This window comes from Canis aureus, chromosome 3, assembly GCF_053574225.1.
Source record: "Canis aureus isolate CA01 chromosome 3, VMU_Caureus_v.1.0, whole genome shotgun sequence".
In the NCBI taxonomy this organism is placed as follows: Eukaryota; Metazoa; Chordata; class Mammalia; order Carnivora; family Canidae; genus Canis; species Canis aureus.
In genome coordinates, this window is record NC_135613.1 from 73,430,962 (window position 1) to 73,454,789 (window position 23,828).

General features: G+C 49.6%; 1 protein-coding gene across 2 annotated transcripts in view; it reads right to left on the bottom strand.

Annotated features, from left to right (window-relative positions):
• FXYD6 (FXYD domain containing ion transport regulator 6) overlaps window positions 1-23,828 on the bottom strand; it is a 30,963-nt gene that overhangs the window by 4,985 nt on the left and 2,150 nt on the right. Inside the window, exons 2-3 of one of the 2 annotated variants that reach the window (XM_077893701.1) lie at window positions 652-714; window positions 76-111 (exon numbers count right to left, since the gene is read on the bottom strand). In XM_077893701.1, the coding sequence (XP_077749827.1) occupies window positions 76-111; window positions 652-709 (94 nt within the window). In that variant the 5' untranslated portion in view covers window positions 710-714. Of the gene's footprint in view, window positions 1-75; window positions 115-651; window positions 715-23,828 lie in introns of both variants that reach the window. The other variant, XM_077893700.1, reaches the window with a different exon arrangement.

Below are 23,828 nucleotides of genomic sequence, written 5' to 3' on the forward strand. Positions count from 1 at the left end.
GGAAGAGCATGGCTTGCCCTCCCCCGGGTGGGGCTATACCTCCCCTTCCCCACCCAGGGTTCCCATCAAGCTCACCATAATGGAAAGGGTCCTTCTCATTCTCCTGCTCAGCTGCTGAAAAAAAGAAACAAGTGTGGGCAAGAGAAAGACACTTATACCTCTGGTTCCCGAATACCGCCCAAGCCCCCCAGGCCTCATTTCTCACAAAGGGACTCCTGGGAAGCACCATACAGGTGCCTGGGGAGGCAGAGAAGGGTGGGCCAGCCTGAGAGTCGAGGGGGGTTCGGCTCAGAACCCCAGTGTGAGTCTGCCTCCACAGCACATCCACATCCTTTGCGAGGCAGGGGCTGTTAGCCTCTTGTTACAGCCAGGGAAACGGAGACCAAGGTCAGGTTCTAGAGTGGGCTCCCGAGGTTCAGACTGACAGTCTACAGAGACCTGGAAGGCTTGAGGACTGACGGTAAAGCCTGCTGGGCTCTGTGGGGAGGGGTGGGCAGGCTGGAGGCGGCTCGGAGAACACCTGCTGCCTTCCAGCACCTTCTCTGCTGACTAAAGCGGGGACGGGCCGTCACTGATCAGACATGTAGACTCTGAGAGCCCCCTTGCCCGGCCCTATAGTCTCACAGGGTCGGGACCTGGAGGGGGACTTACCACTGGCCAGGACGGTGGGAGCCAGCATGCTGCACAGAAAGATCAGTGCCACCTCCATGGTGTCTGCGGACGGAGGAGGAGGAGAAGTCATTCTCTGCATGGGGGACTCCCCACCCCAACCCTCAGCCTGATTAGGGGGCTCTGAGTGGGGTTCCCAGGTCTACGTTGAGCACCCTCGACACCATGAAAGTGATAGAGCAGAAGCAGCTGCCGTTTGCCCAACTCTTAAGGAGAGCTCTGCCTGCATTAATTCAATTCCTACAACAGAATCAATGCAATCGGTAGGCGCAGGGACTGACCCATCCTGTAGGGGAAGAGCCTGCCTGAGCTGGACACGCAGGACAGTGAGCAGCAGAGCCTTGGGGAGCCCTCCTTGAGAGCCCACGCTGCCTCTCCCATGCCCAAGCCAGAAAGCCCCCAGGGCTTTGGTAATGACCCTCTGCTGCACCCTCCTCTTGAGGCCACCTCCAGGTCACTAAGAGGTTTGGGACTTCCCGGCCAGGTTCCCCACGTTTGATGAGACTGAATGGGGCAGGTAAGTGAATGCCTCTCTAGCCCAGCCAGCCACACGGGGCTGGGGAGGCTTGCTGTTCACTGGTCTCCATGTGGTAAACCCCGAGATGCCCGACACCCTCACTTCTAAAGTGCCCGAGTCGATGCTTCCCACAGGTTTCATGGAGTTAATACTCCTCCAGGAAGGCGGTTTGGTCAAACAAAGGTGCTTTGATGCCCTCGTGAGCTCATCAAGCCCCTGTCTTTGGGGCCAGGGTCCCCAGGATGGGTCCTCTGGACAGAGGTGGAAGGTGGCCAGCTGGTCCCTTCCAGGGACAGAGTTCAGTGCCATGACACACACCTCACTCCTGGGCTTACACAAGTGTGGTGATGAGCCAGCAAGGAAAAGTGGGGAGAAAAGCCCAAACTAGAAAAGCACAAGGCTGTCCACCCTTTATGGGGGTGAGCCTGGCAGTGGCCTGCACCCTGGACTGGTATCGAGTGGCCAGGACCATGCTGGCTCCGAGGGATCACCCCCATTGCCTCTCAGGCCGCAAGCAAGCAGCCCCAGCTGCCCTTCACCTCTCAGCCACCAGAGGTCAGAACAACTGCATCCAGCTCCGCGGGGCCCATGAGAGAAAGCCTCCCAGGAAGTGTTTACCAAAAGGCAGTAATTTGCTTCTAATGCCATTCATCTAAGATTTGCAATTCTTTTCAATTTTACATGTTCTGTATCTATAAAAGTGCATGTAGCACACGCGTATAATGAAGCTCAGTAAGACGAACACCGGTAATTTAAGAACTAGACCTTTACAAACACCTGCTGCATTTACCTGTACTTTCTTCCAACCCATCCCCCCCTCCCTCTGCCTCACTCCCACAGGTGATCAGTATCCTGGACAACAAGTACCCATACATTTGTCATCATTGGCTTGTTCTTCAAAGGCATTTTTAAAAAAGATTTATTTATTTATTTGAGAAAAAGAATGCATGTGAGCGGGAGGAGGGGCAGAGGCAGAGGGAGAATCTCCAGGAGACCCCACTGAGCACGGAGCCTGGCAAGGCAGGGCTCCATCCAGGACCCTGAGATCATGACCTGAGCCGAAACCAAGGTCGGATGCATCACTGACTGAGCCACCCAGGCACCCTACTCAAAGACGTTTTTAGATTAAGATATAATTCACATACCATGAAAGTCACTTAAAAGTGTACAATCCAGTGCTTTTCAGTACATTCAGAAAACTGTGCAGCCATCAGCACTGATTCCATAACGTGTTCATCACCCCAGAAAGCAACCCTGTCCCCATCAGCAGTTGCTCCTGTTCTGTTCTCTCCACCCCCTGGCCCCTGACAACCATCATCTCCCCTCTCTCTGTGGATTCGCCTATTCCAGACACTTCATGTAGAAGAATCGTACAATCTGTAGCCTTTGGTATCTGGCTTCTTCCACTTAGCATCGTGTTTTCAAGGTCCATGGATGTCGTGGCTGGTTTCAGAACTTTGATTGTCTGGCTATCTCTCCTGCTCTTCTTCTTAAAAATCTATTTATCGCACAGATATTAATACGAGTGTTTAGTGGAGCTCTTTTGAGCCTTGTAATTGTGATATTATGTTGTTTACAGTCTTCCGGGACTGGCTTTTTTTGTTCAACATTATGTTCCTAAGATTCATCCATCACGACACGTGACCCTAGCTCGTTCACTTCTGAGGTTGTGTGGTATCCCACTATGTGGGTTAATTATCCTGTCCATGCTCTGCCACTTGATTATCTTTTTTGGTTTTCCCATTTTGCGTGGTTGTAAATAACACAGCTGTGAACATTTCTCTGCACACTGCCCAGGGCACACACGCAAGACACTGTTTTTCACATTTTTTGCCATCATTGTCATATGAAATACTTTTTACGCTGGAACTCAGTGCAAATATATATTCATATATACCTGGGACAACATTGCAAAATAATACTTAAAATGAATGACAACCTCTGATATTTTCTATAGTTTCCCTTTTTAAAATAAAAAGGCTAGGCCCATGAGTGGGTCACTCTGCAGTAGGAAAATATATGTTCTAGAGACAGGTCTAGGAGTGAGGTCATTGGGTGGTATGGTATGCAAATCGTCAACCTTACAGAATACTTGCAAATTGTTTTCCCACATGCCCGTTTCCACATCCTACCAGTTGCATGACTGTCCCTGTTACTCTGCATCCCTATCAAGCCTCGATATTGCCAGACTGCATACTTTCCGCCAATCTACAGGTGCAAAGTATGGTCTTAATTTGATCACTCAGTAATGGACTTGGGCTTCTGTTTCTTTGCCATTCCTGTTCCTTCAGCAGTGATGTGTCTTTCATGTCTTTGGTTCATTTTTCAAGTGGGTTGCCATTATTAGTATTATTCATTTAGTATTCTGGATTCGAAATCTTTGTCATTAAGTACTGCAAATGTCTCTTCCCAATTAGTGGCTTGTCTTTTCATCTTTTGTTGCTTTCAATGAACAGAATGTCTTAATTCTAATGTAATTGAATGTGATGATTTTTTGGGTTTTGTTGAAGATACTGTCAGCCTGAGTCAGGAAGAATTTTCTTCTGGACATTTTGTAGCTTTGTCTTTTACATTTAAATCTTTATTCCACCCAGAATTGGTGTTCATGTAAAGCTTGAGATAGGGATCTAATTTTTACTTTTTTCCCATACTGACAAGCAGTCGTCCTGGCACTATTTGTTGGCAACCCGTCCCCCACCTTTCCTCCTGAGATGTAATGCCACTTTCGTCATATACCTGGTTTCTACTCAGGTGTTTCTATTTCTGCGACTTCTCTTTTGACCTATTGGTCAATATGTTCCTGCATCAGAATCCATGCCTAATTGTTACAACCTGATAGCAATCTTCCCATGTGGTAAAAGAAATTCCCCTCTTCATTTTCCTCTTTCCTCTCTTCCTCTTCCCCTTTTCCCTCAGGAATACCCTATTTTTGGTCTATATTTGGTCTAAAATTTACATATAAATTTTAGAATCAGACTGTCAAATTTATCTAAAACTGTTGGAGTTCTCATTGCAACATCAATGGATCTATGTGTAGAACCACCTGGGGAGAACCAGTATTCCTGTAATCTTGAGTCTTTTCATTGGTTTATGTCCTTTTTAATGTCCTATAACAGTTTTATAAATGCTTTCATATAGGTCTTGCACATCTTCTACTAGACTTATTCCTAGGTGCCTTTTACTTCTTATTGTTATTTTAAATGCTATCTCTTGTGTGTGTTTTCTAATTTTTCCTGGTGTAGAGAAAGGTAATTGATTTGTGCATATTGATCTTAAATCCAATAATCTCACTAAACTCTTATTATTTCTAATAATTTACCTATAGATTCCTTTGGGTTTTCTCTGACATATCATCTGCAAATGACACAGTGCTGTTTCTTCTTTGCCAATGCTTACACTGTTGGTTTTCATTTCTTCTGTCCTGCTAGGCCTTACAGTAAAATGTAGAATAGAAGCAGTAATACTGGACACACACACTCACATACATGCAGTCTTATTACTGGTTTTATTTTTTACTTGTATTTCATTTTTATGTGTGTTTATTTTTAATTTTTTTCAGCTTTACTGTGATATGACATCTAACATTGTATTGTTTAAGGTGTGATGATTTATCTGATGCACGTTTAGTCTGCAAAATATTGCCACAATAAGATCAGTTAACACCTCCATCACCTCACATAATTATCTTTTGTGTGCATGGTGAGGAATGATAAAGAAAATGTGGCATATATACAATGAAATATTGTTCAGCCATAAAAAGAAGGGAATTACTGATTTTAAATAGATTTCTTCTAATGTTTTAAAAATCCCCCCTCTAATCCTGGTTCTCCAAGATGTTTTTGTTTTACATTAATTATGAATGAGTGTTCTATATCTATAGTTTTTACCTTTATCAATGAAATAAATTATGTGCATGGGTCATCTAATGTCAAATCATCCTTGCATTGGTGGGATAAGACCAATACATTGTCTTCTTAGTAAATAGATGGATTTGGTTTGCTGGTATTTTGTTTAGGATTTTTGCACTTATGTGCATGAGTAAAATTGGGCTGCAATTTTTATTTTATTGTGTTGACCTTGCCTGGTAACGTGGTAGTCCTGGCCTCACAGAGCAAGTATTTCCTCTCTTGTTATTCCCTGGAAGAGTTTACAGAAGACTGAGATAATCTGTTCTTTGACTGTCTGGTAGAACTAAATGATAAAATCATCTTAGTCTTTTCTTTGTGGGGGGATTTTCGATTGCTTTTCCAATTCATTAATGGCCATGACATTCTTCAGATTTCTCTTCTTCTTGTACATATTTAATGAGTATAATTTTTTATAGCAATGTGCTCTTTTCTGTTTTCAAATTTATTGCCATAAAGTTGTTTATAGTATTTTCTATGTATCTTTAGAAACCACTCATTTGGGCAGCCGGGTGGCTCAGCGGTTTAGCTCCACCTTCAGCCCCGGGTGTGATCTGGAGACCAGGGATCGAGTCCCACATCAGGCTCCCTGCATGGAGCCTGCTTCTCCCTCTGCCTGTGTCTCTGCCTCTCTCTCTCTCTCTGTGTCTCTCGTGAATAAATAGATGAAATCTTAAAAAAAGAAAAGAAATGAAAGAAACCACTCATTTCTGTTGGATCTGTGGTTATTTCTCATTTTTGCATTCCTAACATTGTTTATTTGTGATGGCGCTCTTTTTTCTTCACCTTTACCAGATGTTCACCTATTTCATGTCTTTTCAAGAACCGGCTCTTGGTTTTGCTGATCCCCTTTACTGTGTTTTAAATTGTCCTTCATTCTGCCCTTATGTGTTCTTTGACTTTATCCTATTATTCTTTCTTTATATTTATCTTCTTATGATGGATACTTGGTTCATTAATAATTAGCCTTTCTTCTCTAATATCAGCCTCAAAGACTATAATCCTCTAAAATGCCACTTTCACCCCAACATACGAGCTTTGAAATGTGGTTTTGGATTATTGTTTAGTTTTTAGTACTTTAAATTTGCACCATGATTTCTTCCTTTTTTTTTTTTTTTAAGATTTTATTTATTCATGAGAGACACAGAGAGAAAAAGAGGCAGAGACACGGGCAGAGGGAAAAGTAGGCTCCATGCAGGGAGCCTGAATGCGGGACTCGATCCTGACCACTGAGCCACCCAAGGATCCCCTGTACCATGATTTCTTACCAAGAATTATGAAGCCATGTGTGTTAAATGTCCAAAAGTATAGTGATTTTTAAAATTTACCTTTGTAATCGACTTCTAACTGATGTGCACTGTGGTCAGAAAACATGGTCTGAGGATACAGATACCTCAAAATTTACTGACCTATTATATGGTTAGTTATTTTAAAAATTATATTTCAATTATTAGAAGACTGTGAATTCCTTGATTCTTGGGAAGAAAGTTCTGTGTGCCCAACAAATTAAGATTATTAACTGTGTTATTTATATTTCTATATATTTTCTTATTCTTTTTTGACTGTTGGGCCTATCAAAAATTAAGGTAGGTGCTTTAAAAGCTACCTCTATGAGGAAGGATTTACATATTTATCACTGTGTTTCTTACAATATTCTAAAAGAAAGTTTAAAATTCTTATATTGGCCTGTGAGTTGGATCCTTTAGGATTATATAGTGATCCTCTCTCTGTCTTAAATTCTATTTCACTTTCTACCTTCCTGTGTCCTTATATATTATATGTGCATTTTATCAACTTATAAACGGCAAAAACCTACATTTAAAAAAAATTCCAAAAAAAAAAATCCACCTGATAATTTCTGTTAACTGCCAATTTTATCCCATTTAACTTTATTATGACTATTGACTGATATATTTGGTCTGACTTGTTTCTCTTTTGACTTTTTTTTTTTCTTATTTTTGACTATTTTTTTTCTTCTTATTCACTGTCTCCCTCTACTGGTTGAGCAATTATACATGCTATTGCTAGTCTTAATAGTGAGCTTTGGAACTTTACCACGTGTGTTTGCTTTGGACTGTTTGTGTACCCCAAATTCATGTACTGGAACCTAATTCTCAATGTGACATATTTAGAGATGGGCCTTTGAGAGGTGATTAGGTCCTGAGGGAGAGCCCTCACGAACAGTATGGGTGCCCTTATAAAAGAGAACTCTCTCGCCTCTCCCACTAAGTGAGGCCTCAGTGAGAAGATGGCCATCTGTGACTCAGGAGGAAGGCTCTCATCAGACACTAAATTTGCCAGCATACCTTGACCTTGAATTTACAGCCTCTAGAACTGTGAGAAATAAACCTCTATTATTGAGTCAGTCACCTAGTCTATGATCCTGTATTATAGCTGCCCAAGGAGACTAAGACAGTATTTGAGTTAACAAAGACTGTAAAAGTCTAACGTTAAAAGGTATCATACTTACTAGGTATAATACCGTTCCTGAAAAATACAAAAATACAAACCACCTCCCCCCTAACATATATGCTATTATTGTAAAGCTTTCAGTTCTTTTTTTAATTCTAGGACATAGATATTAGTATTTATGTTTCATGGAAACACGTTTGTTTTGATTTACGTGTGTGTTGGTCTCCAGTACCCCCTGGAATTGACAGCCTTGTAGAGTTCCCTTCTACACTGCACTGTGTGGCCAATAAAACACAGTGGAATTAACGTGTCATTCCCAATAGTAGATTACAAAAGGCACCATGGCTTTCTCTCTCTTTCTCTCTTTCTCTCTCTCTCTCTCTCTCTCTCTCATTGCTTGCTCTTAGGGAAAAATCACCTGCCATGTCTTAAGGATATTCAGGCATCCCTGTGGAGAGGCCCACGTGGCAGAAAACAGAGGGCCTCAGTTCAGGGAAGTACACCTGCCACAAACCACGTAAGTGAGCTTGAGCTTGGAGGCAGATCCTCCAAGCTTCCACATGATTGCCCCCCTGGCTGACAGCCTGACTGCACCCTCGTTAATGACTCAGAGCAGAACCACACGGCCAAGCTGCTGCCTCATTCCTAGCCTTGGAAACCTTACAAGATAACTAATGCTATTGTTTGGGGCTTGTTTGTTATGCCGCAGGAGATAACTAATACAATGTATTTACTAGCCGATGTCTTCATGATTCTTTTTGAATCCTAGCCATCCATCCAGACATTTTCTTTGATCCTCAAGAACATCTTTTTAGAATTTTCTTTAATGAAGCTCTATTGGTTACAAATTCAGTTATTTTGTTTATCTGCAATGTTTTCATTTCACCTTTCTGTGGACAGATTGGAAGGTGATCTCAATAATTCTGACCTGCCTTCTCATATTCTAGCCTCAGTGTAATGCCCTCCCTCTTGGTTGGGACAGCAGCTGGTACTGGCTGCTAGCCAGGAGAAGGGTTTTTGGCCCCTCCTGGGAGCAGGAAAGACACGTCAAGGATTCCAGCACACTAGTCCCTGCCATACCTTTCCATCAACTCCCCAAATCCCCTCCACAGCTGCTCAGATTCAAGTCCATCCTACAAACACACACTGAATCCTAGAAAGGGCCATACTGTTCTGGGCTCTGCAAGAGATAAATAGACAAACAAGACATAGCCTCAGCTTCCAAGGATTGGCAGGGTTTGGCAGCCTATGCTCTGGCACCTCAGCAAGAGTGATGAGAGCTTTATGAGAGGCAGAGGTAGAGACTACAAGGGAGAGTCCATCGGGGCAGGGAAGGGGACAACAGGCAATTCACAAGGGAACCAGGGGCATTCTCACGGAGGAGCTGACATTTCAGCAGTGAAAGGAGGATTGGATTTTGATGGACGGGGCAGGAAGAGAGAAACTAAGGGCATTCTGGCAGAGGACATAGCATGAACTGATGCACTGAGAAGGGAAAATGGGAGGCAGGGATAACAAACAGTACTCAGTTCAAGTCCAGTTCCAGTTGATCCTCAAGGCACTTCTTTCAATGGTGGCTACCCAAAGCAGCTACCTCAGAAGGGCTCTGGATGAGGTCCATCGAGAGAGAGGGCCTCATCCCTTAGTCATGCCTGCCTGGCACTGGAGAGGGCTGGGCCAGCAACCTGCCAAGTATTTGCCATTTCTAGAGTAAGCAACCTTCCAAACAGTGAACAACCCTGTTGAGTAGAGCATGGGCGGTAGATGGTGAGAATTCTGATAAGTCAGATGGTGGAGGATCTCGAATGCCAAGCTGAAGAGTAAAGACCTGTCTTTGTGTTCTGAGGAAAGCATTTCTGATCAAGTTACAGTGAGCTCAAAGAAATACTGTTACAGATCTGGAAAGTGACCAACTCCCTGCTCCTCCAAGCTGCTGCCCAAGCCTGGCCTACACCGGCCACACCTCAGCACAGGCCTTCTCAGGCTGCCTCTTGGCCCCTACACCCATTTTTGAAAGTCTCATTGGTACCACTGGCATTGCCCCGGAGTCAAGTGGCCAAACACACATACGGAGCCTCTGAAAAGGCACACAATGTCCTTCTCTCACTGCTGGACCAAGAAACCCAGTCTGGGCCTCCCTGCCCTCCCACATAACCGCCCCTCATGGCCCACGCCCTCCCCAGTCCTCCCAGTTACCACACATTTCTCTCTCCCAGAAAGGAAGCAGAGCTGCCTGGGGCTGGCTACGGGTGGGTGCTGAGCGTAGAAGTGTCAAGTCTCCCTTCCAGGCTACAGAGTCTAAGGAGTAGATGGAAGAGAAGAGGGAGGATCTCTGGGAGAAGGGGCTCAGGTGGCCACACTAGCCTCCACATGCATGGGAGGCCCCGGGCCTCTGTGTGTGTTTGGGGGGGGCGGTGCCTACGAATGTGGCTCTCAGGGCCTGGGGTTTGGGAAACATCATCACCAGGAGACTCCGATGCCTCCTCTTTCTGCCGCTCCCCAGCTCTGAATTTCTAGACCCTTTAGACTCCCCTTCCCAGCTGGAAAATGGGACCAGCCACATTCTGCTCCCTCTGTAGCATCTCATGAAAAAGAATTCAGGTTTTCACTCGTTTCCCTTCCCCCTCCTGTTCTGTTCTGTCCACACTGGTCAACGGCTGGCATTTCAGGTGGCAGCAGCCCTTCCGTGTCAGTGTTGTTCCCTGGCCTTCCTGCCTTTTGCAGAGTCGCTCTCTGCATGTGCCGGAGAAAGCAATCAGAAGAGTTTCTCTGGCGATTATCTTTCCATTCTGAGTCACATAATTTCACATAATTGCTGGGTAAAAGCTGCTCAGAAAAAGCAGCCACTAGTTGATGATATAGCAACATGCTCTATTAGTTTTGATTCCATGCAGCAGTGAGGTAGAGCAGTATACCCGGTTCTATTGTGAAAATAACTCCAAAACAACCTCCCTCTAAAGTGCACAGGCTCCAAATTACAGTGAGACTTGATTAGCTCACGCTCATCCCTCCGTCCCTCCACCCCTAAAGCCTTGCACCCCGTCCATCCCGAGCATCTCACCTGTTTGCCTTCTTTCAGACTCAGCCCATGGAAAACATGCCCAGAGGGACCACCAAGGCATGGGTCCTGGCAGGATCCCGGCAGGATCCCCCCCAATAAAGATGAGCTCCTCCCCCCACCCAGACAGGACATGCTGGAAGGGACCCTCTGATGGGGTCACAGGGTCACAGAATGCCTGGGCCCCATTGTTTAGGCTAACTGGCTATCCTGGACTGTTACTGCATATAATTTAGCCTGTGATGTATCCAAATTTGCAACAAAGAAACCTGGTAAAAGAAGGCTGCACTGTGTATAAATAGGATAAAACCCAAGATGTGAGGTTTACCAGATGGAGCCAGCATCGCAGCACGCCAGGGTTAGAACGATGGAGATGAAAGCTCTTAGTTTTTATTTGAGGAGACTGAGGCCCCAACAGAGCAGTGATGCAGCCGACTCACGCAGCCAGGCAGGCCACACAGCTGTTGGCGGCTCCAGTCTCGGGCTCTGGTGTGCTGGGACTGGGTGGGACCTGGGCAGGCCAGGGTTGAGGGACAGGAGGCCATGAGGGTGGCAGAGAAGAAGAGAGGGCACCAGCAGGGATGGGGGCCACCAGGGCCAAGAGAGGAGGGTAGGAGGGAAGCCCCTGACAGGCTCCTCAGCTCTCCAATGGAAGACCACATTTGACCAGAGACATTCAGGGGGACAGTGGTGGCTTCTGGACGGTGAGCAATGGCATTGATCCAGAGAGGACCTACAGAAGGCTTGAAGCCCAACCCTTAGTCTCTCAACAGGAGGGAAAAAAAACAGGAGGGGAAAAAAATTAGAAGAAAAAAAAACAACGAAAAAAACAGAAAGTCCTTTCCAATGATCCTGGCCATGCCGTGTGCCTGAGCTTGGTGCAGGTGGCCTAGATCTGAATAGTCCAAGGCCAGCTAAGGACTAAGAAACATCACCAATAAATTGGTCTGATTTACTGACACAGAGGTGGGTTCTTCATGTGCCTAAGATGTTGATTGGCAAGTCTTACTGTCCGGCAGGAAAACAGATGAGACTATCTGATCTATTTGTGTCAAGAGCTTTTTGGAGATGGGGGACTGGCCCCCGCAGGCTTCTCAGGCCTCCTTAGCCTGGGACTCTGTGAAAGGGCCATGCGTGCACCTCACAGGTGGGACCAGTACTTCTCGGGTACACATGCTGGGGGAGTGGCCTGCACAAGGCAGTAGATATTGTCCAAACCCGGGGTTTGGCTTTGGAATGTGCTGTACCGTTATGACAATTTAGGTGTGATAATGCCTCAGCTGGAAAGGTTAGAATATTCTTGATCTTCTCTGGTACCCCATTTCCACAGCCAATGCCCCCCTCTTCCCCATCCACGCCAGGGCAACCAGACATCCTCGGCATTCGCTCTCACCAGAGGCCCTTTCCTGTCTGAACTGCTCATCACCTTTCTGCTTCCCATCTTGGGTGCTGTAGCCTAATGCTCTCTTGCGGCTTTATGTTCGAGAATAAAGAGAAAGCGGAGAACAAAAGGACGGGAACCATCTACTTGACAGCTGTGTCTGGAAGAGCTCAGAAGGCACTTTGCCACACTCCCTGCTGAGCCCAGCACTCCGGCTCCTCTGCACCTCGGCTGCTTCCAGGATGTGGTGTTTGCCCCTTTTCAGGATGTGGTGTTTGACCAGTGACCTGGAAGGCCAGGACCACACTGTGGTCTCAAACCCCCAAATGGATGCCCTGAACTCTGACCCCGGAGCTCCCCAACCACAGTGGCCCAAGGCCACGAGCTTCGTTATCTGTTTCTGTAAAATACAGGCCAGACTCCTGATCATCTTTGGCCCCGGGAAGCTGCCTAGAATTCCCCTTCCTCATCTGGGCTTTGAGATGTAGCTGCAGCCTCGCTGACTGAACGCCTCTGGGCAGCGCTGCCCACCTCCCACCCCCAGGCCAGTATGCCTCTGCCCCGGGTCCATGCACATGAGCTGGGTGCCCCGGAGCTGAGGGGCACCCACGAAGCTCCTGAGGAGAGATGTTCAGCGCTGGGGCTCCTTGCAGCTCTCACAAAGCCCAGTCCCCACTCACGCTGTGCACTTCCTGGAGCACAGCCTTGACGAGAGTGCAAAGGGGAAGGTGGAGGAAAGACAGGGGAGTCTCCTAGGTGGTGGGAAGCAGTGAACTTGGTGGTAGGAATGAGCAAGGTGCTGGCAATTGGGGGTTTGGGGCGGGGGACACAGGTCTGCATGGAACAAAGGAGTCCTATAAACTCCATGGAAGGAAACATGAAAACTAAAGAGTCTGAGACAGGAAGCCCATATCTGAAGCCCAGTCTGGGCGCCTGAACTGGTACAAGAGCTGGTAATAATCACAATAAATAGCCTATGAAGTAGGTTCGATGCACCACCATCGAACCCATTTTAAAGGCAAAGAAATCAAGGTGGAGAAAGTGCAGTCCCCTGGCAGGTGACAGCTGGATTCTAGACTTTAACCCAGTTTTGTGGGCCTCCCTGCTGGTGGAGGATGGGTAGGCTTCCCGCTGGGAGCCTGGGACTCATCACAGGGGAGGACTCACATCCTCTGGGTGGGCCACCCATACTGGGGCTGCCCGAGGACAGGGGGCCTGCTCCCCAGGCAGCTCCTACCCTGTTCCTCGCTCCTACCCCAGTCTAATGGGCCGAGCTCTGCACAGAGGGCCACAAGAGAGGGCGCTCCTGCCTCTGAGTGAACATCACCAACCAAGCTCCCCAGCATCTCTAGCTTCATACATATTCATACAGTGAATATACAGTGCCTGCCAGCTCACCCTTGAGAGAGAATTTATAGTCCCTTGTTGGATAGAGAGCTGTTTACTCAGGAGGGTGATTTTTTTTTTAACAGATTACAGAATTGCACAGCTGATTAGGGTGCATTTGTGTCATGCCAAGAACTGTTCTTGGTGGTTTAAATATACTAACTCATTTAACCCTTACAGCGGTTCTAGAAAGTGGCTATGATGACAATCATCCCCATTAGACAGATGGAGAAACTGAGGCCAGGAAAGTGAAGTACTTTGCCCAAAGTCCTGGAGCTGGGAAGTAGCAGAGCCTGGATTTAAACCCGAACAATCAGGCTCCAGAGTCCTTGCTCTGAACCACTCTACTACCCTGCCACTCAGTGGTTTTGTGGCCTTGCGCAAGTGACTCTACCTCTTGGAGCCTTTGCATCTGAAATGTAGAATAACACCTTGCATCTCAGGAGCTGTGAGGATGAGAAGAAATCACTTTTGTGCATGGGCAATTATTGCTGGCCTGCCCAGAGCCTTCCCTTCTGAGAAGGGCATCTCCTTTTGGAGGGGGGAGGGCTCCTCCCCCACTCCAACCCTATAGATCTCCTGGCTAAAAGGAATGGGTCCAAGACCTCATTGTTCCCCCAGGGGCTGTCATATCATGAGAACCAAGGGAGGAAGGGTCAAGGCTGCCAAGCTGTGAGGTGTGGGGGTCAGGGAGGCTGTGGGGGTGTCAGACAGCAGCCCACAGGGGAAGAGCTGGTGGGGAGAGAGGTGTGCAGAGAAGGGACAGGGAACGGGCTGGGGCTGGGTGTGCTCTGGCCCACAGCTCCCACACTAGCGCTGCCCATTCCGCAGTCCAGCTCTGACTATGATACCTGCCTTGTCCAACCAGGATGGAGCTGGGTTTCTGCTCTTTGCCACAAAAAGAGCTGTCATGTTGGAGCTGAGCTCTGTGCCGGGCAAACAGGACTATTCTTTAAGCACCAGCATTATGACTGTGATCACTCCCCGACTCTTCCCTCAGCTCCCCCTCCATGCTCTTCTATGTTCTCACGGAAAATGGAGAAGAGAAAAAGAGAAGGAGCTGGAACCCGGGGGAAGAGCCCTGATCCCTTCTTCTCCCTCCCCTGCTTTCTTCCTCCAAGCTCCGGAAGGCTCTAGCGTCCTCCTGACTGGTGGGGAGGGGCCTCGGCCTGCAGCAGACACAGTCAGAGCAGGGCTGGACGGGCTCAAAAGTCCCCCCCCCCTCCGAGCCACTGCCTTGTCCTGCCCCAAGAGAAACCTCCACTGTCACCCAGGGTCACAGCCAAGTGGCATGGGGAGAGCAGGTGTCACCAGGGCAGCCGGAGCTGGTGACATGCTGTCCACAACGGGACAGCCCACATCCAGAGACACGGCAGCAAGATACACAGAAGGCCTGAGGTACCAGAAGAGGAAGGAAATCCTAGAGGAAGAGAAAGTGAAAAGGGCATGTGCCCAAAGGGAAGTATACAGGAGAGGCTGACACAGGGGGGACAAAGAGGCCACATGATGAGCCGAGGTCTGTCTGGGGCCAGAATCCCTGCAGAGATAGAAATGAGAGGGAAGGAGAAGAGGCAACACAGGTGGCAAAGCAGAGAGGTGGGGACGACTGAGAGACCAGAGGGTCTGCTCTGGAGAAACCGTGAACAAGCCTCCGAGCTGCTGTCCTCCCTGTAAGGCCCTAGGGGGCCTCCACCCTCCCCCTGCAGGCCCTAGTCCTGCAGATGCTCCAAAGAGCAGAGAAAGGAAAATGCACTATGGTGGAGGGGAGGGTTGGGGGGGGGCAGGGCGGAGGGGGAAGGTCAACAGATAGTTGCTGCTCCAGGGGAAAGCATCTGGAGCCCCCCGGCTACAGGGCTGCTGCCCAACTGAAGGCACGTGCTCTCCGCTGGACAGGGTACGGGAGCCTGAGGCCCAGCCCTGGAGATACCCAGCAACCCGCCCCGATGCCCAGTCTTTTTTTGAAGCCAAAGTCCTTCTGGGAGAAGCCACTGTCTCCACGAGAAGCCCCTTCAGTGTGTCCTCCAGGGAGGGCTGGGCCCTGAGACTCACAGGCAGGGTCATGCAGATGTCTGCAGAACCGGGGTACCATGCCTAAGGCAGCCCTAACCGTCCCACCTCTTGGGTTTAGGGGACACCAGGACAAGATATACCAGGACAGAGACTCTTCCTCCCTGGACCCCCGAGTGTACCTGTGGCTGCTGTAAGAGGAAAGGGGAGCAACTGTATTTTGTGTGTTCCCCCCTCCCTGCTCCTGATCCCTGCCCTGGGGGCTGTAGGGGCAGGAGGTGGAAATGGTGGTGTCCATAACGCTGACCATTTGTAAGACAGCCTACTTGCCAGACATCTTCACAAGCACTAGCTCACAGGAATATCACCACCACATGTGATGTTGGGTACCTGCCATTTTACAGATCCGAAGCGGCAAGGCCCACAGTCAAGTGACTTGCCCACAACCCACAGCAAACAGTGGCATCGCAGGCAACGGCTCCTAACTCTGTGGGGGCCAAATGCCAACCGTGCCCTTCCACTCTTTCTGGATGCTCCCTTGGCCGCTGTGGCAATGCAGGGGCACTCAGGGAAATGAAAGTGCTGACCTTGACCCAAGTCCAAGGTGGGCTCTTTTGATGGGAGTGTTCTGACCTTGACCCAAGGGAAAAACCAGGATGAGAATAACCCAAATAAAGTTAGCTAGGTCTGTCTAACTTCAGCATGCACAATGTCATTCTTGTTTGCCCAACTCTGCCCAATACTGCCTGGGCAGCCCCTTGGGAGGAGAGGGGAGGCCTGGCCCGTCAGCCAGCGCTGGAACCCAGCGGCTCACACCTCTGCCCCATCCCAGCTGAGGCACCCTGGTCTCCCTCCTCAGCCTCCGCCCCTCTTGACAGCTGCTGGGCACCCTGTTCTGCCCTGCAGAACACCAGAGCATTTATGCCACAGCAGGACAGTGTACCCAGCCAGTTGTAGGTGATCCTGTTCATTGGAGCTTCGGGAAGCCCACAGAACTACCAGCCCGGCCCCTGGCAGCCTTTCAGAGGGGGCTGCCCAGCTGCCAACCCTGCTTTTTTCCGGTGTGGCTCAGAATCAGATCAGGGTATAGAACTGAAGACCAGTTCCACTCCAAATCAGACCCCCACCCACAACATTCTCCCAAGGGAAGATGTTTTAATTTCACCAAATGCTTCTTTTCAGAGGTAAATAACTTCCCATCCCAATGGTCACTGACACTGTCACCGGAGCTTTGAAATCAGACTGCTCTCCAGACAGCTCAGATCTGCCTGCATGTAGATGGAGCACAGAAAGGTAATGTTGCACCTTCCAAGGTGTAACTTTGGAAGGAGTGGCACTAGTACCCTTCTAGGAGTCAAGTTAATGAACCTTTATTGACGGCCGAGAACTATCACTGAGGGTACTAGAATGACACAGTCCCCCTCCAGGAGCTTACCGTCTAACCCTGTCCACAGGTTTCCTCCCAGCCTCCCAGCCTCCCTGCCTCCCAGCCTGCACACTCTATCTTCGGCAGAGTCCCAGCCATGCTGACTCCCGCAGTATCTCTCTGATCTGGCCTTTTCTTCCAATGGCTCGCTCCACTCCAGAACCTTCACTGCCACTTCCCTGGTGGCTGCAGCAGCTTGCCTCACATTGCAACAGCTGCCCTCACCTTCAACCCCCTCCTGTCCGTTTGTCCCAGACAGACTGACTACTGCCTGAGTTATCTAATTGGCATTCTGATTACTTCCCTCTCAAACTCAAACGCATTCACGGTGCCCGAGTATCCCATCCATTTTTTTAAAAATAGAAACTTTTTATTGTGGCACATAAATATCTCTAGGTCTAGGCCTTTTCTTCCCTTCCAGTATTTTCTTCCATGCTTTCAGCTAAGATAGTCGATTCCTGTCTCCTGCCAAGCATGCATTGATCTCCACGCCTCTGTATATTCTGTTCCCACCACTTAGAATGCCTCCACCAATGCACAGCCAAAGTTGAGAAAGTTGTCCTGGTCCAACTACCACCCCGGCCTATGGACTGGCTGTCTTCATCTTTCCTCAGACTCAGCGAGCACCTATTGCCTGTCATCAGCACTGCTTTGGCACATGGCACTTGCTGTTTTATGCTCTCCTTAATGAAGCTCTCAGGGCTGAAAAGCCTCTGTGCTACCCCATGACTTGCAAGAGCTGAGGTGGGACAGCGAGCAAGGGCTAGCTGACAGACTGATGTCTGAAAGAGCCCAGCTCTAATCAGCAGGCCCTGGAATTGTGCTGGGGGGTGCGTGTGGGGGAACATCAACAATGATGATTCAAGCTGATAGTACGTGCCCTTGATGGTGACGTGATGCGATCAAAGTAGCATCTCACCCCTGTGATTTTCCTCCCCCAAATCGATAAGCTCAGTCGAGTCACGAGAAAAACATCAGACAGGGGTATCCTGCAATCGACGTGAGCCTCCTCCCCCAAACTGTCAAGGTCATAAAAAACCAGGCAGGTCTGAGAAGCTGTCAGAGCCAAGAAGAGCCTAAGGAGACAGAACAACTCTGCGGGGCGTGGTGCTCCTGGAGCAGAAGAGGGACATTAGGTAAAAACCGAAGAAATCTGAATGAAGTATGGACTGTAGTTAATAGTAACGTATCAGTGTTGATTCCTCGATTGTGACAAATATACCACACTAACATAAGATGTTAAAACTTGGGGAAACTGTGTGCAGGGGGGATTATATTGGATCTCTCTGTACTATCTGCTTGATTTTTCAGTAAATCTGTCATTGTTCAGTAACCCTAACCCGGACCCTGTTCAAAAAATAAAATAAAATCTGTTAAAAAAAAAAAAAAATAACGCAAGGGGCACCTGGGTGGCTCAGTGGTTGAGTGTCTGCTTTCGGCTCAGGTCATGACCCCAGGGTCCTGGGATCGAGTCTCCATCATGAACCTGCTTCTCTCTCTGCCTGTGTCTCTGCCTCTCTCTGTGTCTCTCATGAATAAAAAAAATATTTAAAAAATAATAATACAGAATTTTAAGTTCAGTTAAAAACAAAACAGCCTCCAACCCCCTCCCATCACTCCCACATCTGTTCACCTTCCTGGCAAAGCAGTGTGGAGCCCTGTGCCCTGTTCATGGTGTCTGATGCTCCTGTAATAGCAGTCAGGCTTTTATGGTTCAGAATCACAGAGCCAAAATCCAGCAAAGGCTTTTACAGCTGCGTTTAAAACAAGTGCTTTGGGTCCAACCAGAGGTCACTGATGGATCTGTGGCCTCCAGAGGAAAATGCAACCTGTTCCCTTGATTTGCATTTTAAGTGCCCCTCAAATTAACATTAAATATCAATTATTCTGTTTAATAACCCAACTTGAAATGTTTGGCCCCCTTACAAAGTTCCAAAGAGCAGCTGATGAACAGAGAGGATTCAAAGCCTGGGATGGAAGAGAGAGCAGAGGACAGTGACGCTGTAGGAGGCCCAAGGGGCTGACAGTGGCTGTGACACTTTACTGAATTCCCTGTACTGCCTCAAGGCAGCTGGATAGCCTACCAGCATGGCAAGGCCCTGGGCCCAGACCATCATTATACTGACCCCTCCCAGGGTGGTTCCTATTGGGTCCCTCTCATCGCACTGTGGGCCTCCCCACATGGCTCCATCTCTGGGTCTGCCCCTGACATCCTTCACTCATGGAGGACGGTGCACCCACAGGTCCCCAAGCCTTGAAGCTGTTTCTCTAGAGCCCAGACCCAATCCAGGACAAAGCTCCTTTATTATGTAGAGATAAATTATTTTAACCCAGGGGCATCTTATCTCTAACGTGGAGTTCCTTCTGGGGCAGAGAACATGGTCAAAGGAAGAAAAGAACTAACCAGAAGAGGAAATAAGGCCTAATATTCCTTAGAAAGGGATACAAAGAGTTCACAAATCACAAACACAGGCCTGGTTTCTAAGAATTTCTCTGGAAAGATCCACCAGTGGGAGCACAGTGCCCTGCTGTTCCCTGCGCCCCCTCCCCACACCCGGTCACTGCCAGTCGTGAGTCTTCAGAGTGCCATGCCAGCCCTTACCCCATGGGCTGCTCCGGACAGCCCTCAGAGGCAGGTGCATAGAGCAGATACTGTGTGGCCAGCCCAGCACAGGCCAATGAGGTTGCTCAGAGTGAGTCAGACAGCAGGACTCCAGCCTGCTGAGTGCAAGCACAGGGGCCTGGGCCCCTCCCTCAGGGGAACTTCATCCAGTTCCCGGGAATCTGGAGTGGGCAGCACTGCACAGAAGCCCCGGGCCAGAGCCCCAGCAGGCTGCGCAGACGTGAGTGAGTCAGGCCAGCAGTGGGATCACCTCCTCCACATGCCTCCCGACAAAGGCCCATTCAAGAGAGGCCAGACAAGCCGTCGCAGAGGCTGAAACAGAAACTCAGAGCGGCTGCCAGGGCCAGAGGCCTGGGGCCAGGCCCACGTCACCCTGCCCATAGTCAGACCACAGTACCAGGCTGCTTGGCCAGTCCCCTTGTGCTTCTCCACCCCCCCAGCCCAGCTCCTGGAGAGCACAGCCCTGGCCTGAGTGTTTGAGCCTACAGAGTACTCTGCATATATTCACATTGTCTGGCTTCAGAGTAGCAGTGGCATGGGGACAGACCCCAATCCGTGGGCCTGCATACCTGGAAACTGGTCCTATCTCCAGAGGGTGAACGTGGGCGTATACGCAAGGCTGGAGGTTTTACCCAACCTTGTTTGCCTCCATTTCAAGAAACACACTGTCCCTTCCCTCCTGCCACATGCCCTCCTTCCCCTGTTCCCCCTGAGCCAAGGCCCCCACCTCTTCCCACATTCTGTACTGCCATCACTAGCGTGTCTCCCCCATCAGACGATGAACCCCTTGGGGGCAGAGGCACATGCTAGGCATTTCTGAAGCTCTAGCACTTAGCACCGTAGCTGCTCAATAAAGGTCACTGACTCAGTGAATGGATGGTCGGTATCATTATCCCTTGTAGTTATAATTCAATCCAGCTCAGAACAACCTGAGCATCTGTGTAGAATTTTATGCATTTTATTAAATGCAAGGAATTAAAAACCTCTCTCGAGCCCCTCTCTTCCACTGCCTCATTTCTGCTCTCTGGGGCTTTGTCAAGTCCCACCCACCAAAACACTAGGAGGAAACAGCTTCCCTCCACCGACTTTAGACCCAGACCTTTAGAAGCCTCCAGAGCTCAGATGGGGGTCAAATCCTTGTTTTCTGGACTCTACCAAAGGAACTGAGCACACTGAGAGGATGCACGGGCATAAAGGAAGGTTCACCTTAGGACTGTGTGGTGTGTACCTGGGTATGGGCAATGGGTAGGGAGACAGCTCTGAGGGACCAGTGGGTTTTCAACACCTCCTAGTGGGTGAGGACTTTTTCCCATATGTTCAGTTCCCACATGCTCACTGGACTTTCTCCCTGTGTCCAGTGCCATGCCAGGCACTGAGTGGGGGACAGGGCTTGCCTTTGCAGAGGTCAGGAAAGGGCGCCTGAGTGACTCAGTGGTTGAGCGTCTGCCTTTGGCTCCGGTCATTATCCCGGGGTCCTGGGATCGAATCCTGCATCAGGCTCCCCACAGGGTGTCTGCCTATGTTTCTGCCTCTCTCTGTGTGTCTCTCATGAATAAATAAACAAAATCTTTTAAAAAATAAATAAAGTTTGAAGAGGTCAGGAAGGTGGAGGGGAGAAGGCACGTACAGACATAGCTAAAATGCACGCACGGTAGGCCATATACTCAGCAGACCAGGGAAGAGGAGAGTATTTCTGTGTACTGGGAACTGGGGAAAACTACTTGAAAAAATGAGCACTCGAGAGGAGCCTCAAAGGCTGATAGAACAGTAGTTACTCCCTTCTCATAATAATACCATCACTACCATCGTTATCATCACAGCCGCCAGTATCTACTGTTGGCCCTGCACCAGGCACCCAGCACAGCACCTTACAGAGCTCATCCCCAGCGTCCTTGTGCTCATTTGACAGATAAAGAAACCAAGGCTTAGAAAGTTAAGAAAACTAGGAAGCTCCAGAACCCAGATAAGAACCCAAGCCTGTGTGTCTCCCAAGGCCACGAGTCTCCACTCAGCTGGGCCGGGGTGAGGGCTCTTTCCGGGCAGGGCCTGAGCATAGGCAGATAGGGTTGGCCATGTGGGGACAGTGCTGGGAGCGTAGCCACAGCCAGGTTATGAGAGCCTGAGCACCAGAGCCCGGCCCCTGTCCTTAGTAATGGACAAGGGAGAGTCACCGGAGGTGTGATGTAGCAGGACCCCATCCTCGGGATCACCAGTAAAGTGGATCGGGGCTGACAGAGCAAGGGAAGAGGCCCGTCACAATGGTCTGGGTGCCAGACTGCAGCTGGGCGAGGTGAGAGGGTGCGTGGGGACCTGCGAGCAGGTGCCCACGGGGGAGGGCTGGAAGGTTAGGTATGTGTCAGAAAGGGAAAGTGCGTGCACGTGTGAGCCCACGTGTGTGTGAGTGCCAGGCAGTTCCTGCTGAGGAAGGCTGCAGGGCCGTCCTGGTGGGAGGCAGGGCCAGGGCAAAGCAACCGGTGGAGCTGAGCAGGAGGGCTCAGTGAATGCGGGACCACCATTTCACAGCTCTGCTGGATTTAAGACCTTGGCCTCTGGTCTCTTCTGAGGCCTGGCTTTGCCCTCCAGCTGTGTGGGAGTCACTGTCATTCCAACTCCCTCATTCCTGACCCCTCTGGCCCAAGTCGGATATTCTGAATGGGAACAGCCACATTCCCATGGCCAAGCCTGGTCCCCAGGGCCCTGGGCCCTCTTCCTGGACTTCATGCTCCCATCACCCCACCCCACCCGCCCCAAATGTGCTCCTGTGTGGGGTCCGGGCTGACTTCATACTTCCCCCAGTCATGGTCTTTCCTCCTCCCTCCTATTCCAGGGCGGAGAAGAGGCTGCCAAGTTGGTTCCAGGCTTTCGTACGGGCCAGAGATATTCTGCTTCTCATCAGGGACAGAGGGCCCCGCTCGGCTCCTCAGGCCACAGTGACCAGCTGGCCGAGGGCTCTCCCTTGGAAACTTCACACACCCACAACCGGTGGCCCTGGATCTCATCCTCTCCAGGGGCCACCTCTGTCAACACTCTTCCCAGCCTGTTTCCATCCTGACCGAACAGAAGAGGTGGACCAAGGTCTAGGAGGGGCCGGCTCCTCAGCCCAAGAGGAGAAAACCCGGGCTCAGCTTCTGGAGCCCTTCCTGTGCAACCGGCTAAAAGGAGAGGCTTTCTCCGAAGGAACCAGAAACCAGCGCCTTCCCTGCTCAGCTCAGCTGCAACCCTGTATTATGAAATAATGAGTACAATTTGGCACCTGGAGAGAAAAGGGCTCTTTCAAGATTGTATAATCTACAAAAAATTAGAGGAAGAAATGCCTTAGAAATCATGGACTCCAAACCCCCTATTGACAGATGTGGAAACAGAGGTCTAAAATTGTGGAGGCTCTCACCTGCTTGAAATCAATCTAAACCATTTCTGACTTCCCTCGAAAAGCCCAGTTTGCATCCAAAAGGATATCCGTGGAATGAGTGCACTTGCCCTTGGGGAAGAGCCAGGACCAGAACCTGGGTCTGTGCCTCGGGGCTCATAGCCTTGCCGCTACAGGCTCTCTGCCTCGAGGGACTGTGCCTGTCAGGACTGCTTTGCTTCCTCCAGGGCGCTCAGGCAGAGGCAGGTGGGTGATTTGTTAGACAGTGAGTCCTAGGGGCTGCCTGGCACAGCCTGCCCTCCAGATGGCAGCCAGCTAAGTCCAACAGGGCTCAGGGGCAAGGGAGCGTGTGCTCTGATTTATGGTGGATCAGGTGGGCTGGCTCAACTCCTCCTTCTCCCCCCTCTCCTTGCCACACCCTCCAAGTAAATATAATGGCGCAGGCTCTTTGCTCACTTGGGTACCCACTGTGGACACCCACCCATTTGGAAGGGACATCTCAGTCCCCAGAGGGTTGCTGGCAAGAGAAAAGAAGACAAGAGATGTGGGATGGGAGTGTGCGTCACAAATCTCAGCCGAGAAGTCAGAAGGCCTGGGCCAACGCTGGGTGCGTGACTTCTGAGCCTGTTGCCTCATCTACACGATGTCCTGATTGGATGTTCCCTCAAGGGCCCTCTGGCTCTGAGAAATCTAGATTTCTCTTCTCCCTCGCCCTAGTATCCCCAGCGATGAACACATAGCGGGTACTTAAGACAACTCACTGCATGACTGAGTGAAATGACTCCTCAGTCAGTCCAAAGAGCACACGGAGGCCAGGAGGGCGACTCTTCCCTCTGCTGTCTGCCACCTGAACACCATAAAAGCCATGAGGCTCGGAAAAGCCCTGACAATGCAGGACCCCTCTGCAAACCAGCTTCCTCTCCTAGATGCACAGACATGGCTGGAGCAGCCACAAGAAGCAGGAAAACGTGCCTAAGGAGAGAGGGGTGGTCTGGACCCCCAACAGGAACAGATCGCACGGCTTGTGCCATCTTACTGCCTAGCTCCTCTCCTTGCTGCTCTTTCCGGCTTCTCCTC